Raw genomic sequence first — 13,425 nt, 5'->3', positions numbered from 1 at the left:
GGAGTGATGTTGTGTATCTGCAAAGCATGCACTCCCATGTTCCACCACCAGGGAGTGCATCCCCTGAAGTCTCAAGGGATCCCAGCATCCCTTGGGAGCACTGTATATAAGCCGGCCCATAAGGCCTGTTCCTCACTCTGGAGTATCTTAATAAAGACTGAGGTCACTGTTACTTTAACCTCCCTTTGTGCAGTCTCACCTGTGTTCGGAACACAATAGGTTTTACTTCATTTTACAGAAGCTACAGTAGTTAAACAGTCTGATCTTAAACTGGAAACATTGCAGTTCACTATGGATCAATTCAGAATTCAGATCCTTCCTCTGTCTACTCAGTGCAAGTAGATGTAGTTTAAGAATTTTTTTTAACAAAGTTGAACTTGGCTAACTTTTAAAATGTGACAGAAAAATGAGAGGGCAAATGCTGTTGCAATATGACTAAATACTGTGTTAATTGCTCATGTATTCATTTCGTACCCCAAAATTTATATGTGCTACAATGGGAATGTGCTGCTTTACTGAATTACATCTAGCATCAAAAATACCTCTCAACAGAGTATAATGGGTCTATATAGAAATATGGTGTCATGACTTACTTTTGCAAGACTTCCCGTCATTCCCTAAGCTGTAGCCAGTCCTGCAACGACAGGTCCTTGCTTTGTGGCTGCTGCCGAGTAGGCAGATGTGAGAGCATCCTCCAGGTTTGCTGTACAGATCCAGTTCACAAGCATGACTTCTAACTGAGAAAATCAATAAAAAAGTGCTTTTAGACAGATAGCTGGAAAATCAATATATTTGAAGATAGAATGATGATAATCCTCCACCTGAGACACAAAAATGTAAACCATAACGAATCCAGCCCTCATGAATTACTGATTGTTAAAAATAAATGAAGAAAGTGAATTCAGTTAAACGTGATACTAAACCCTGTAACCTATTAAACAGTTTTCAAGATGTTATTATCGGGTGTGAGTGCACATGCATGAGTTTGTGCACCTGTGTTTGTGTGTGTGAGTCACTGATGAATGCAAAATATGGAATAAGACACAAAAACCACAAAACAAAAACTCGCATTATATTGCGTCTTTATCAAAGTGAAACATCCATTAGGTGCTTCACTGGAGCGTTAACAAACGTTAAATTTGACATCAAGTCACATAAAAGGATATTAGGACAGGTGACCAAAAGCTTGGTTGAAGCAGCAACTTAAAAGGAGATGGGTTTAGGGAGGGAATTCCAGAACTTAGAGCCTCGGCAGCTGAAGGCATGGCAGCCAATGGTGACGTGATGGAAATCAGGGATGAGTAAGAAGCCATTTATTAATTCTTCAGGCCTATCCAAGCTGGCTGCAATTTGGGTCTAAATTTTAATATGACAGAGTTCGGTGAATCTTGTGAAACAAGCTCTACCAGAAATATGCTGTGTGTATCCAACTAATACCCACTGAGCTTGATCTAGAAATATTTTATATATTTTTGCCATAAAATTGATTTGTCTTGTGTTACACTTTGCAGCAAAGCATGATCTGTACTATCAAGCACCTATAGTTCTCTCCCTGCAGATCTACTATCATGCAATGCATGCACAAATTGGAGATAAATTACATAGTTGGCCTGTTTTTGAATAATTTGCATTATTGGTCAGATGCCACCAAAAAATAAGATGTGAGCTGCTAAATGGAAGCAAACAAAGCACCCTGGAAATTAAATCCTCCACAATAATATTAAATTGCAAAAGATTGAGCAGAGTACAAGGAGCATATAAATCAGCCTCTAAAAATATCTTGAATTATTTGTTTCTGAAATATAGTAATCCTGTAATTTACCAAATGAAAAAACATTCACAATTGGCTACTTTGGAACTACATGGGATTCCAATGAATTATTCAGCATTTATTCAGTGCTGGAGGTAAAGAAAAGCAGATCATTATAAATGTATTTTGATGTTCATTTTGCATTGTTCATAATTTGCATGCTCAAATTAAATATTTTATTTTATTCAACAATGTACTCTTGTGTCAATAAATCTAAATAAACTAGCTTACTTGATGAGAAATCTATTTTACAAGGTAACCAGGGACAAAAGCTGTTTATATTTGAATGCAAATGTTGAATTAGCCAATGAAAACAGATTAATGCTGTACCAGAGCAGAAATCTTGCCTTAAAGATAATGACAAGCTCATCGGGTGAACTGTTGCAATTAAGTCTTTGCCCTTCCCTGAACTTTGTGTGTTTGTGTAAGTGGCAAGTTTGGCCACTTCTAATGGTATATTTAAATTCAAATTATATTTGGTTTTGCGATTTAGTACCCTGCAAAGTTGATTCCTTTAACGCAATCAGCTTTTTAAAAAAATATTCGTTCATGGGATGTAGGTGTCGCTGGCAAGACCAGCATTTATTGTCCATCCCTAATTCCCCTTTAGTTCTGTTAATATATTCAAGGCACTGAAGAACAAGAGGAAATATTTAAGTATGTAAATAAAAAAAAATCAGATGATTTATACACATAACCATAACACACTGTTGCTTTTTTGCAACTAATGCTCATAGCAATATGGACACTGAATTAAGATTCTCATACTGTTAATGCAGTCCGTGTTTCAGAATTTGACATAGACTTCGATATGATTACAGCCCTCTTATATTCACTTTACTGCAAATTCCTTGGGGTATAAATCAAATAATGGTAGAAGAAGATCATATCTTGTTTCCTTTCCCCCAATCATGTCAGAAATGGGATTATGAGTAAAAATTTGGGAAAAGCAGACAACAAATATTTTGAGAGCCAAGGCTCAATTTTAGAGTGTGTCTTGAAAATATTTTCTAAAACCATAAAGTCATAAAGAAACAAATATTTTTGTTACAATATATGTGGTAATATAGTAAATATACTTTAAATATTCTATCATTTGAAACCCCTAAAAACAGCAATAAATGTTATTTTCATGCTATTGAATTAATAATGAAGCTACAATGTCAATAGATGGCATCTTCTCAAAATCTTGTCTAATTATATGGTAAGTTTTGAGAAACCGAACACTGTCTACAAGGCCTCACACACACACAGTGCATATTGAAAAATCACACAAACAGCCTGCATTCTGTGACTGTATGCAAGGCCCCACCAGCATCGCTAAACTTATCTTATGGGTTTCTTTTCTTCCAATGTATTCATACGCAGCAAGTTGAAAGATGGCGATCCTTGGTATCAGACTGCCTTTTAACTTTTCTCACCAAGGACTTCTAGACTTAAAGGGCCCAAGTTTCCACGTGATTCGCGCCTGATTTTTAGGAGCAACTGGTGGAGAACGGACTATTTTAGAAATCGCAATTCTCCACATTTATTTTTCTGCAGTTCTAGTCAGGTAGAACAGTTCTAGTTTAGAACAGAATTTTTTCTTCAAAAGGGGGCGTGTTTGGCCACTGACGTCTGATTTGAAAGTTTCCACAGTGAAAATGTACTCCAAACTAAAGTAGAATGGCGCCAGTGAAGATTTTTGGAGAACTGAAAAAACCTGTTCTACACATTAAAAAATCAGGCGCAGGTTACAAATTAGGCGCCCAGAACGAGGTGGGGGGGAAGGGAACTCATTAAATTCGACAATAAATCCTTATTTATACTTCTACAAATATTATACAAATAAATCCAACCTGAATAAACAATTATAAGCCAAGAAAAGATTAAATAAACCATCTTCCTACCTGTGTGAAAGTGCTTCAGCCAGGGAGAATTCTGCAGCTGTTCGTGCCGCTGAGCGAGAGAGGGAGGGAGGGAGAGAGAGAGAGAGGGAGAGGGGGGGGAGGGAGGGAGAGGGGGGGGGAGGGGGGAGGGGAGGAGCGGGTGTCGGGTCGGGGGGGGGGAGCGGGTGTCGGGTCGGGGGGGGGGAGCGGGTGTCGGGTCGGGGCGGGGGGGAGGGGGAGATCGGGTCTCGGTCGAGGCGGGGGGGAGCGGGTCTCGGGTGTTGGGGGGGGAGCGGGGGTCGGGTCTGGTCGGCGGGGGGGGGGGGGGGAGCGAGTGTCGGGTCTGGTCGGGGGGGGAGCAGGAGCTGGCCGTGGGAGGAGCCTCATTCACGCAGCCCCAGTGAGGCCATTGGGCCAGGGCTAGGGGCTGCGTGCTTCGGGCCCCTCCCACACAGTTCGGCGCCTGGAGCTACTGCACTTGCGTGCCGACTGTAGCGCGCATGTGCAGAGGTCCCGGCACTGTTTTCAGCGCAGGGACCTGGCTCCGCCCCCCCCACAGCTCGTGCCGGCTGCGCCGAGTGCCACAGGACCTGTAAGTCGGTGGAGAATATCGAGGATTTTTTTAGGCGCCGTTTTAGGCGCGAAAAACGGGCGCCCAGCTCGGAGGGGCGCCCGTTTTTTTTCTTGTGGAAACTTGGGCCCAATAGGTTTCTGACTCAGTGTAAAGTAAAACTTCCTCAACTCTGCCCTGAGCATATATCTTCACCTTAACTTCAAAAGACCAACCTCTGCATTATCAATTTCCCTCATCATCTGTCCTCATGGCCTGCCTGAGTGAACCTGACTGCTGCTGATTAAGAATAGAGCCTAGATTACCCAAAAGTGTTTCATGTAGGAATTCAATCAGCATTCAAGAGATGAAAGGACAAAGTGACTCACCAATTCCCTTTAATCATTTTTGAGAATAACTATGATTAGAAAACACAAATGAGGTTTTGATGTGTTAAAAACATGTTTATACTGATATTGGTATCTCACAGCATTTTAAATATCTAAAGTTATTCAATTTATTACTGTTAATAAACATATAATTAATGACTTTATCTGGATGTAATTTAATAACTTCATTGCATTATGCAGTATGTTTTAATTCCTGAATACATTTAATAATTGTACATACTCAATAATGTTTACATGATGAAACGGTTCAAAATTCATACTGAACATGTATGTACACAATTACTAAATGTTCAGTAATTAATAATTTTTTTAACGATTTTCAAAAGGTCTTAGAAAAATAGTTTGGGTGTTCAAAGCATTGCCATGCTTTTCACAGAAAAGGAGCTGTTTCCTTTCTTAGTCTATCAGAATTTTACCATTTGAATAAAAAATACATGTTTTTGTTGATCAAATTATGAATATCTTTTCTTTTAGGCAGAATCAACGCGATAATGGCCTGGATTTTCTGCTAGAAATATCAGTGAGGCTATCAGCACTCACTATTGTTATGGAGTAAATCGGGCAGCAACTTGTGTCCGCACATGGGCAGTTAAATGCAGAAATCCGGAATTGTTGTCTGATGTGCCCTGCTCCTACCTCGCTGATAAATTCTGCGACAGCTGGGGTCACTGTGGTGCATCCGTGAGACTAAGAGCAACATGGATAGCACGCTTCTAGAGGCGGTCACCCCACAGCTTAAGAATGTGCAGGCAGAGAGTGAGTGGGTGACCGCCAGACAGAAGAGGAGGACTAGGCAGGTAGTGCAGGGGTCCCCCAAGTCCACCTCACTCTCCAACCGGTACATCTGAGTACCGGTGGGGGCGATCGTGGTTCTGGGGAGTGCAGCCTTAGCCAAGTTCACGGCACCACGGGTGGTTCAGCTGCACAGCGGGGGGAGGAAGAAGAATGGAAGAGCTATAGTGGTAGTGGATTTAATAGTCAGGGGAGCAGACAGGCGTTTCTGCGGCCGCAGACGTGACTCTAGGATGGTATGTTGCCTCTGGTCAAGGATGTCACTGAGCGGCTGCAGGGCATTCTGGGGGGAGAGGGTAAACAGCCAGAGGTCGTGGTCCACATCGGTACCAATGACATCGGTAGGAAGAGGGATGAGGTCCTGCAGGCAGGGAGCAAGGAGAGAGATTAAAAAGCAGGACCTCAAAGGTAGTAATTTCTGGATTACTCCCGGTGCCTTGAGTTAGTGAGTACAGAAATAGGAGGATAGAGCAGATGAATATGTGGCTGGAGAGATGGTGCAGGCGGGAGGGATTTAATTTCCTGAGACATTGGGACCGCTTCTGGGGAAGGTGGGACCTGTACAAGCTGGACAGGTTGCACCTCAGAAGAACCGGGACCAACATCCTTGCGGGGGGATTTGCTAGTGCTGTTGTGGAGGGTTTAACCTAGCTTGGCAGGGGGATGGGAACCTGAAAATAGATTCAGTAGGAAGGGGAGTGAAGCCAGAAGTACAAAGCAACAATAAAGAAAGTGAGTTTGAAGGAGAGAGGAAACACGCAGGAAGAAAGGGTAAAAAAAAAACTTAAAGGCACTTTGTCTAAATGCACGTAGCATTTGTAACAAAATAGATGAGTTGGCGGCACAAATTGAGACAAATGAGTATGATCTGATAGCGATTACAGAGATGTATTTGCAAGGTGACCAGGATTGGGAATTAAATATTCAGGGGTACTTGACGATCCGGAAGGACAGACAGAAAGGAAAAGGAGGTACGGTAGCTCTATTGATAAAGGATGGAATCACTGCAATAGTAAGAAACGATATTGGCTCAAATGATAAGGGTGTAGAAACAGTTTGGGTCGAGATAAGAAACAATAAGGGGACAAAGTCACTGGTGAGCATAATCTATAGGCCCCCTAACATTAGCAACTCTGTTGGTCGGAGCATAAACCAGGAAATAGTGGGGGCTTGTAAAAAGGGAACAGCAATAACCATGGGTGATTTTAACCTCCATATTGATTGGACAAATCAACTTGGTCAGGGTAACCTTGAAGAAGCGTTCATAGAGTGCATAAGGGACGGGTTCCTTGAGCAGTATGTAACGGAACCAACCAGGGGGCAGGCTATCTTAGATCTGGTCCTGTGTAATGAGACAGGATTGATAAACAGTCTCCTAGTAAAGGATCCCCTCGGAATGAGTGATCATAGCACGAATGAATTTCAAATCCAGATGGAGGGTGAGAAAGTTGGATCTCTAACCAGCGTACTATGCTTAAATAAAGGAGACTATGAAGGTATGAGGGCAGAGTTGGATAAAGTGGACTGGGAAAATAGATTAAAGTGTTGATGAACAGTGGCGTACATTTAAGGAGATATTTCACAGCTCTCAAGAAAAATATATTACAGTGAGGAGGAAAGGGTGTAAGGGAAAAGATAGCCATCCGTGGCTAACTAAAGAAATAAAGAACGATATCCAATTAAAAACAAGGCATACAAAGTGGCCAAAACTAGTAGGAGGACAGAAGACTGGGAAGCTTTTAAAAGCCAGCAAAGAACGACTAAAAAAATGACTAAGAAAGGGAAGATAGACTATGAAAGTAAACCAGCACAAAATATAAAAACAGCAAGCGTTTCTATAGGTATATAAAAAAGAAAAGAGTGACTAAAGTAAATGTTGGTCCCTTAGAGGATGAGGCCGGGGAATTAGTAATGTGGAACATGGAGATGGCAAAAACTCTGAACAAATATTTTGTATCAGTCTTTACGGTAGAGGATGTGGGAGCACAGTCCCGCATATCTGAACTCTGTGCTTCAGCACGCGGTCTGAAGTTTGGATTAAGAAAACAGGAAGATTGAAGTTTGGATTAAAAAACAGGAAGATTGGAAGTTTGGAACGAAAAGAGATTGTTAGACAATGTGGTGCCTTTCAACCATTTAAATGAGTAACTGGTCATTGTCTGGATGTTAAATATTTGAGTATCTTGGAACTAAATGATGTTAAGTATAATAGCAATTCATGAAATATAAATATTTGAGTCCCTTGGAACTAAACGATGTTAAGTATAATAGTAAGTCATGACATGTAAACATGACGAAACAATTTTAAAGATTTGATGACATCTGTATGTTAATTCTTTGTATGTATCATCGATTCTATCTATGCATGCTGATCACTTGGTTTGTGTACAGTAATTCACATCATCTGTATGTTAATTATTTGACTGTACCATTTGTTACTATGCGAGGAAACGATCTGGTAATTCAGTTAGCAGTTCAGAATAGTAATTTAGAAAGCAGTTAGCCATGATTTCAAGACAATTCTATATCGTCTGCATGTTAATTGTCTAAATGTACTATGCAAAGAAATAGGAGTTCAAAGGCTTTTTCAGTTTAAAGATGAGAGTTTGATATTAGACACCACACACTGGAATCTCGGAAGGTTGTCACAAGCAGCCATGGAAATCGAAGCAAGCTGCCTTTGTGAAGTATCTCAGTAACTTTCATACTTGGTTTGCTTAGTATGAATGTTTGGTTAAATAAAAGACCCAATCCTGCCTTTACTACAACTGAATGTGTGTGTAATTCGACGTTTAAAGCAATGAAGCGAAAAGAGCAAGACAGCCGTTTACAACAGAGGACACAAATAATGTTTCGACAGTGCATAGTCAAGGGGCTATAGGTGGGGAGGAACTTAACACAATCACAATCATTAAGGAGGTGGTACTCAGTAAGATAATGGGATGAAAGGTGGATAAATCCCATGGTCCTGATGGCTTGCATCCTAGGGTCTTAAGAGAAGTAACGGCAGGGATTGTGGATGCATTGGTTGTAACTTACCAAAATTCCTTGGATTCTGGGGAGGTTCCAGCAGATTGGAAAACTGTAAATGTAACGCTCCTAGTTAAAAAAGGGGGCAGACAAAAATAAAGAAACTATAGACCAGTTAGCCCAACATCTGTGGTTGGGAAAATGTTGGAGTCCATTATTAAAGAAGCAGTAGCAGGATATTTGGAAAAGCAAAATTCAGTCAGGCAGAGTCAACATGGATTTATGAAGGGCAAGTCATGTTTGACAAATTTTCTGGAGTCCTTTGCGGATGTAATGAACAGGGTGGATAAAGTGGAACCATTGGATGTGGTGTATTTGGATTTCCAGAAGGCATTTGACAAAGTGCCACATAAAAGGTTACTGCACAAGATAAAAGTTCATGGGGTTGGAGGTAATATATTAGCATGGATAGAGGATTGGCTAACTAACAGAAAACAGAAAGTTAGGATAAATGGTTCATTCTCTGGTTGGCAACCAGTAACTAGTGGGGTGCCACAGGGATCAGTGCTGGTACCCCAACTATTTACAATCTATATTAACGACTTGGAAGAAGGGACTGAGGGTAACGTAGCCAAGTTCGCTGATGATACAAAGATGGGAGGAAAAGCAATGTGTGAGGAGGACACAAAAAATCTGCAAAAGGACACAGACAGGCTAAGTGAATGGGCAAAAATTTGGAAAGTGTGAGGTGATGCACTTTGGCAGAAAAAATCAAACAGCAAGTTATTATTTAAATGGAGAAAGATTGTAAAGTGATGCAGTACAGCAGGATCTGGGGGTACTTGTGCATGAAACACAAAAGGATAGTATGCAGGTACAGCAAGTGATCAGGAATGCCAATGGTATCTTGGCCTTTATTGCAAAGGGGATGGAGTATAAAAGCAGGGAAGTCTTGCTACAGCTATATAAGGTATTGGTGAGGCCACACCTGGAATACTGCGTGCAGTTTTGGTTTCCATTTTTACGAAAGGATATACTGCTTTGGAGGCAGTTCAGAGAAGGTTCACTAGGTTGATTCTGGGGATGAGGGGGTTGACTTCTGAGGAAAGGTTGAGCAGGTTGGGCCTCTACTCATTGGATCAGAAGAATGAGAGGTGATCTTATCAAAATGTATAAGATCATGAGGGGGCTTGACAAGGTGTGTGCAGAGAGGATGTTTCCACTGATGGGAGAGACTAGAACTAGAGGGCATGATCTTAGAATAAGGGGCCGCCCATTTAAAACAGAGATGAGAAGAAATTTCTTCTCTCAGAAGGTTGTAAATCTGTGGAATTTGCTGCGTCAGAGAGCAGTGGAAGCTGGGACATTAATAAATTTAAGACAGAAATAGACAGTTTCTTGAACGATAAGGGAATAAGGGGTTATGGGGAACGGGCGGGGAAGTGGAGCTGAGTCCATGATCAGATCCGCCATGATATTGAATGGCGGAGCAGGCTCGAAGGGCCGTATAGCCTACTCCTGTTCCTATCTCTTATGTTCTTATGTTCTTATGTAAAATACCTGAAGGGCATGATGTTGCGATACTTACCCACTAGTTACTCACTAAAAATACCAGAAAGAGATAGGTTTAGTGCATTCAGTTGCAAGTAATTTTTTTAACAGCATCTTAATTACTGCCAAACAACCTCTCTGGCTATGAAAATTTAATTTTACAAGTGTGGAATCTCATTCCTTCAGACATTAATTATTGTTGAAGATTTAAAAAAATATACTTTTCTATCTTGTCTTTTATCTCTCTCTTACTCCCATCTTTTTTTCCCTCTTTTTATTTTATACTTCCTGGTTTAGACTCCACATGGCTCAGTGAGGATTCTTCAATCTGATTGGTTAATGAGACACACTGTTTCTTGCGCTGCTCATTTACGCCACAGATCTCTTGTAGAGGGCGCCATGCTGAAATGGATCTCTTGTAACCATAACTTGCCACTCAGAAGCCCACAAAAAATTTGTGGGCAACTGTTAGCGTAATGAACAGCGAACGTCATTTCTTCGCCGCTGATCGTAAAAACTGAGCCTATGGTAAAAACTGAGTGTTGTAATTTCCCAATTTATGGTCCTTCCAAATATGCCATTAGATACTAGCATATAAAGGTTCGGCAGAAATATTAACCCATTGAGTTTAAATGGCTCTACTACAATAATGGAGTGGGGAAATTCAAATGAATGTTTTAAGCGTTCATACATTAGTACCCCATGTATAATTTCAGGGCTATTGTATTTTAAAAGCGGCATAAAGCATGGTGATCTTGATTTAGTTTTGGTGTTGGTGCACACATTATATTACAGTCCTTAATGGGTTAAGAAGAACTGTTTTTAAGTCCTCCATTTTATAATCCAATGCCGCTTTGAGCAGAGCTTTTACTTGACCTAGAACCTTTTGTTGAATTCATTGAGGGGAAAGCATGAGAATAAAATTAACATAAGTTGAATTTTAATGTTGAAATAAGCACTTTATGAAGTATCTATGATATAAAGAATGTTTTGCAAACAATATGTAAAAACCATAGTTTTACTTTCCTGCTGATTTTCTGAATTTTTTTCTATAAATTGTGAATAATACTGGAATTATTGGCTTAGAGAAGTAACTGAGCTATGAAAATGAAAGAAAGACTTGAATTTATTTATCGCCTTTCAAAGCCTCAGGATGTCCCAATGCGCTTTACAGTCAATTAAGCTATTTTGAAGTGTACTCACTGTTGTTATGTGAGGGAATTAAAGATGTACGTCCAAATTGTGAGGTGATTTAAAAGTACTCTGGGTTAACAATTGCATCTAGGGATGCTATTTCAGCTTTTACACACAGGAAGTTCACATAATTTGTAGCTAGCAATGACATTTAACTGTTTGATTATGAAATGAAATGCCGTCATGGTTAGGCTCCCTCTTTAACAGACGTGACTATGAGGACATTAATGTGCAGTTAGGAAAGACTTAGAACTCCGCCTTGATCTTAAATTTGACATGTTCTGCTTGGCTAAACAAAGGCTTTGCTCTGTTTAGTAAAAGAACAACTCTAATTCCTTTTTGTCTCTCTCCTCCTAAAACTTAACGTCCCTGCTGAGAAAGGTATCACAAACACATTAAAGGAAGGCATGGGGTATTTACTTTAATACTTGTGGCGTGACTCCCTGTGGTCAGCAAATGCTGTCATTTGGAGCCAAGCAATGCTATATGATGCCTTCTATAGTTCTGAGCAGTGATCACATTTCTTGGATTTCCTCCAGTGTAAATTCATTTGCCAAACCTGAGGGTAGTTTGAACTCCGGGTAAAATGTATCTTTTTGGTCATTTTATCATAATTCAAAGGAAGTTTAACATGTACTCCATAATACCTTAAAACATATTCTTACAAAGATCAGTATTTTGTTTGTTGCTCAGATTTTATATCTAAGTTATTCTTTTATTTTGCTTACTCATTAATATTTGAACAAATAAAGAATTTTTAAAACAGTACCCACTTTTCATATCAGATCGTTTCCATATGGAAAATAAAAAAATAGGCCAACCAAAATTTGTGTTTAAGTTAACATTCAGATTTGCAGCATTTTCAGTTTGTTTTATTTCGGTTTTCCTTCCTTTAAAGATCATTCCTGAATTTCTAATTTTTTAGAATATTTTTCCAATTATTCAAAAACAGGCTGAAGAATCATTTTATATCAAGATACAAAGGCTCAGTTTTACTAAGTTAGTTATTGATGCATATCTGTTCCTCAAAGAAGAGGGTGTATGGTGTCTGCTTTCTTCTGATTTCTACTCAAGAGACTGTAAAAGCTTTTTGGGTAAATTATAGAAACACAAAAGTGAGTGAAATGGGCAATCTGGGTGCACAATTGGGCAAATTGTATGAGTGACTCATTTCAAAATGCTAGTAGATTCAAAATACATTTAAAGGCCTAGAAAGTAGGCTGAGATCATTTTTGGACCAGGCTCAGCATGACAGACCTGAGGATCGACAGGAATTGGTCCTAGAACTTCAACAACATACCCGGATTGATCTAAGGAAGCTTGCCCGAGCGAAGACATCACTATTGGGCTGTTCGCCTTGCTGGCGGTGCTCCTCAGGAAATTCTTGAGAGGAGGGATTGGAGCGGGCTACGCTGTCATGGGGTGACTCCTGTGGTGTTGGAGGAGCACTCCTGCTCCTCAGGGTGTTGCTTTAAAATAAATTACCTTTCCTTGGTGGCCACGGGCACCTGAAGAATCCTAAGCGTGGCAGGCCCAAAGCCTACCCCGTTCGTCGGCAATTAATTTTTAAAAGGGGTCTTTCAACAGGTGCTAGGCCCTTAATTTTCATAATTATGGGGCCTCGCACCGGTTTTAATGGCACCCCACACAAAATTCGAAGTGGGACCAACACCCGCACAGATTGGGTGCATGCTGTACCACTGCTACATTAGTGTGCTATACATCCATTTTAAGCCCAAAACATGGGGGCACGCATACTAATTTCTACCCCAAATAGGCAAGACCATTATTTCAATATCATAGCACATCTAAATGAAGCACAGTGCCATTTTCCACATCTTTTGGACTGGATTCTATTGACTATCTCAGACTGTCTACAAATCAGGTTTTTTGTTTCCAAGGAGGAAGGGCGAGAGGCCCCTGTACTCTAACCAGCTGCACTGGCTGGATTTCCCAGTACCATGGGTCAGATGGGTGTCTGAGATGCAGCTGCAGTGGTGCAGATGCCCTCTGGTGCCATGCAAATTAGTTTCTCTTACCCCCTCCCTCACCCACCCCCCCATAGATTATCTAGACATGATCACATTGCTGTTTGTGGGAACTTGCTGTGCGCGAATTGGCTGTTATGTTTCCTACATTACAACAGTGACTACACTTCAAAATATTTCTAGCAATAAAGCAATTTGGGATGTCCGGAGGTTGTGAAAGGTGCTACATAAATGTAAGTCTTCCTTTTTTTTCTTACACACTGCACACTGCAACTCACTCAGTGCTACTTCC

At 40.5% G+C, this 13,425-nt stretch overlaps 1 protein-coding gene across 1 annotated transcript in view; it reads right to left on the bottom strand.

Annotated features, from left to right (window-relative positions):
• LOC139253819 (low-density lipoprotein receptor-related protein 1-like) overlaps nucleotides 1-13,425 on the bottom strand; it is a 2,398,725-nt gene that overhangs the window by 1,442,403 nt on the left and 942,897 nt on the right. The window contains exon 11 of the mRNA XM_070873585.1: nucleotides 594-737. Within this exon, the coding sequence (XP_070729686.1) occupies nucleotides 594-737 (144 nt within the window). The remainder of the gene's footprint in view (nucleotides 1-593; nucleotides 738-13,425) is intronic.

The sequence above is a fragment of the Pristiophorus japonicus genome, chromosome 3 (genome assembly GCF_044704955.1).
Source record: "Pristiophorus japonicus isolate sPriJap1 chromosome 3, sPriJap1.hap1, whole genome shotgun sequence".
NCBI lineage: Eukaryota > Metazoa > Chordata > Chondrichthyes > Pristiophoridae > Pristiophorus > Pristiophorus japonicus.
Note: the sequence above shows the minus strand (reverse complement) of the source record. Positions and strands in the feature narration are given on the sequence as shown.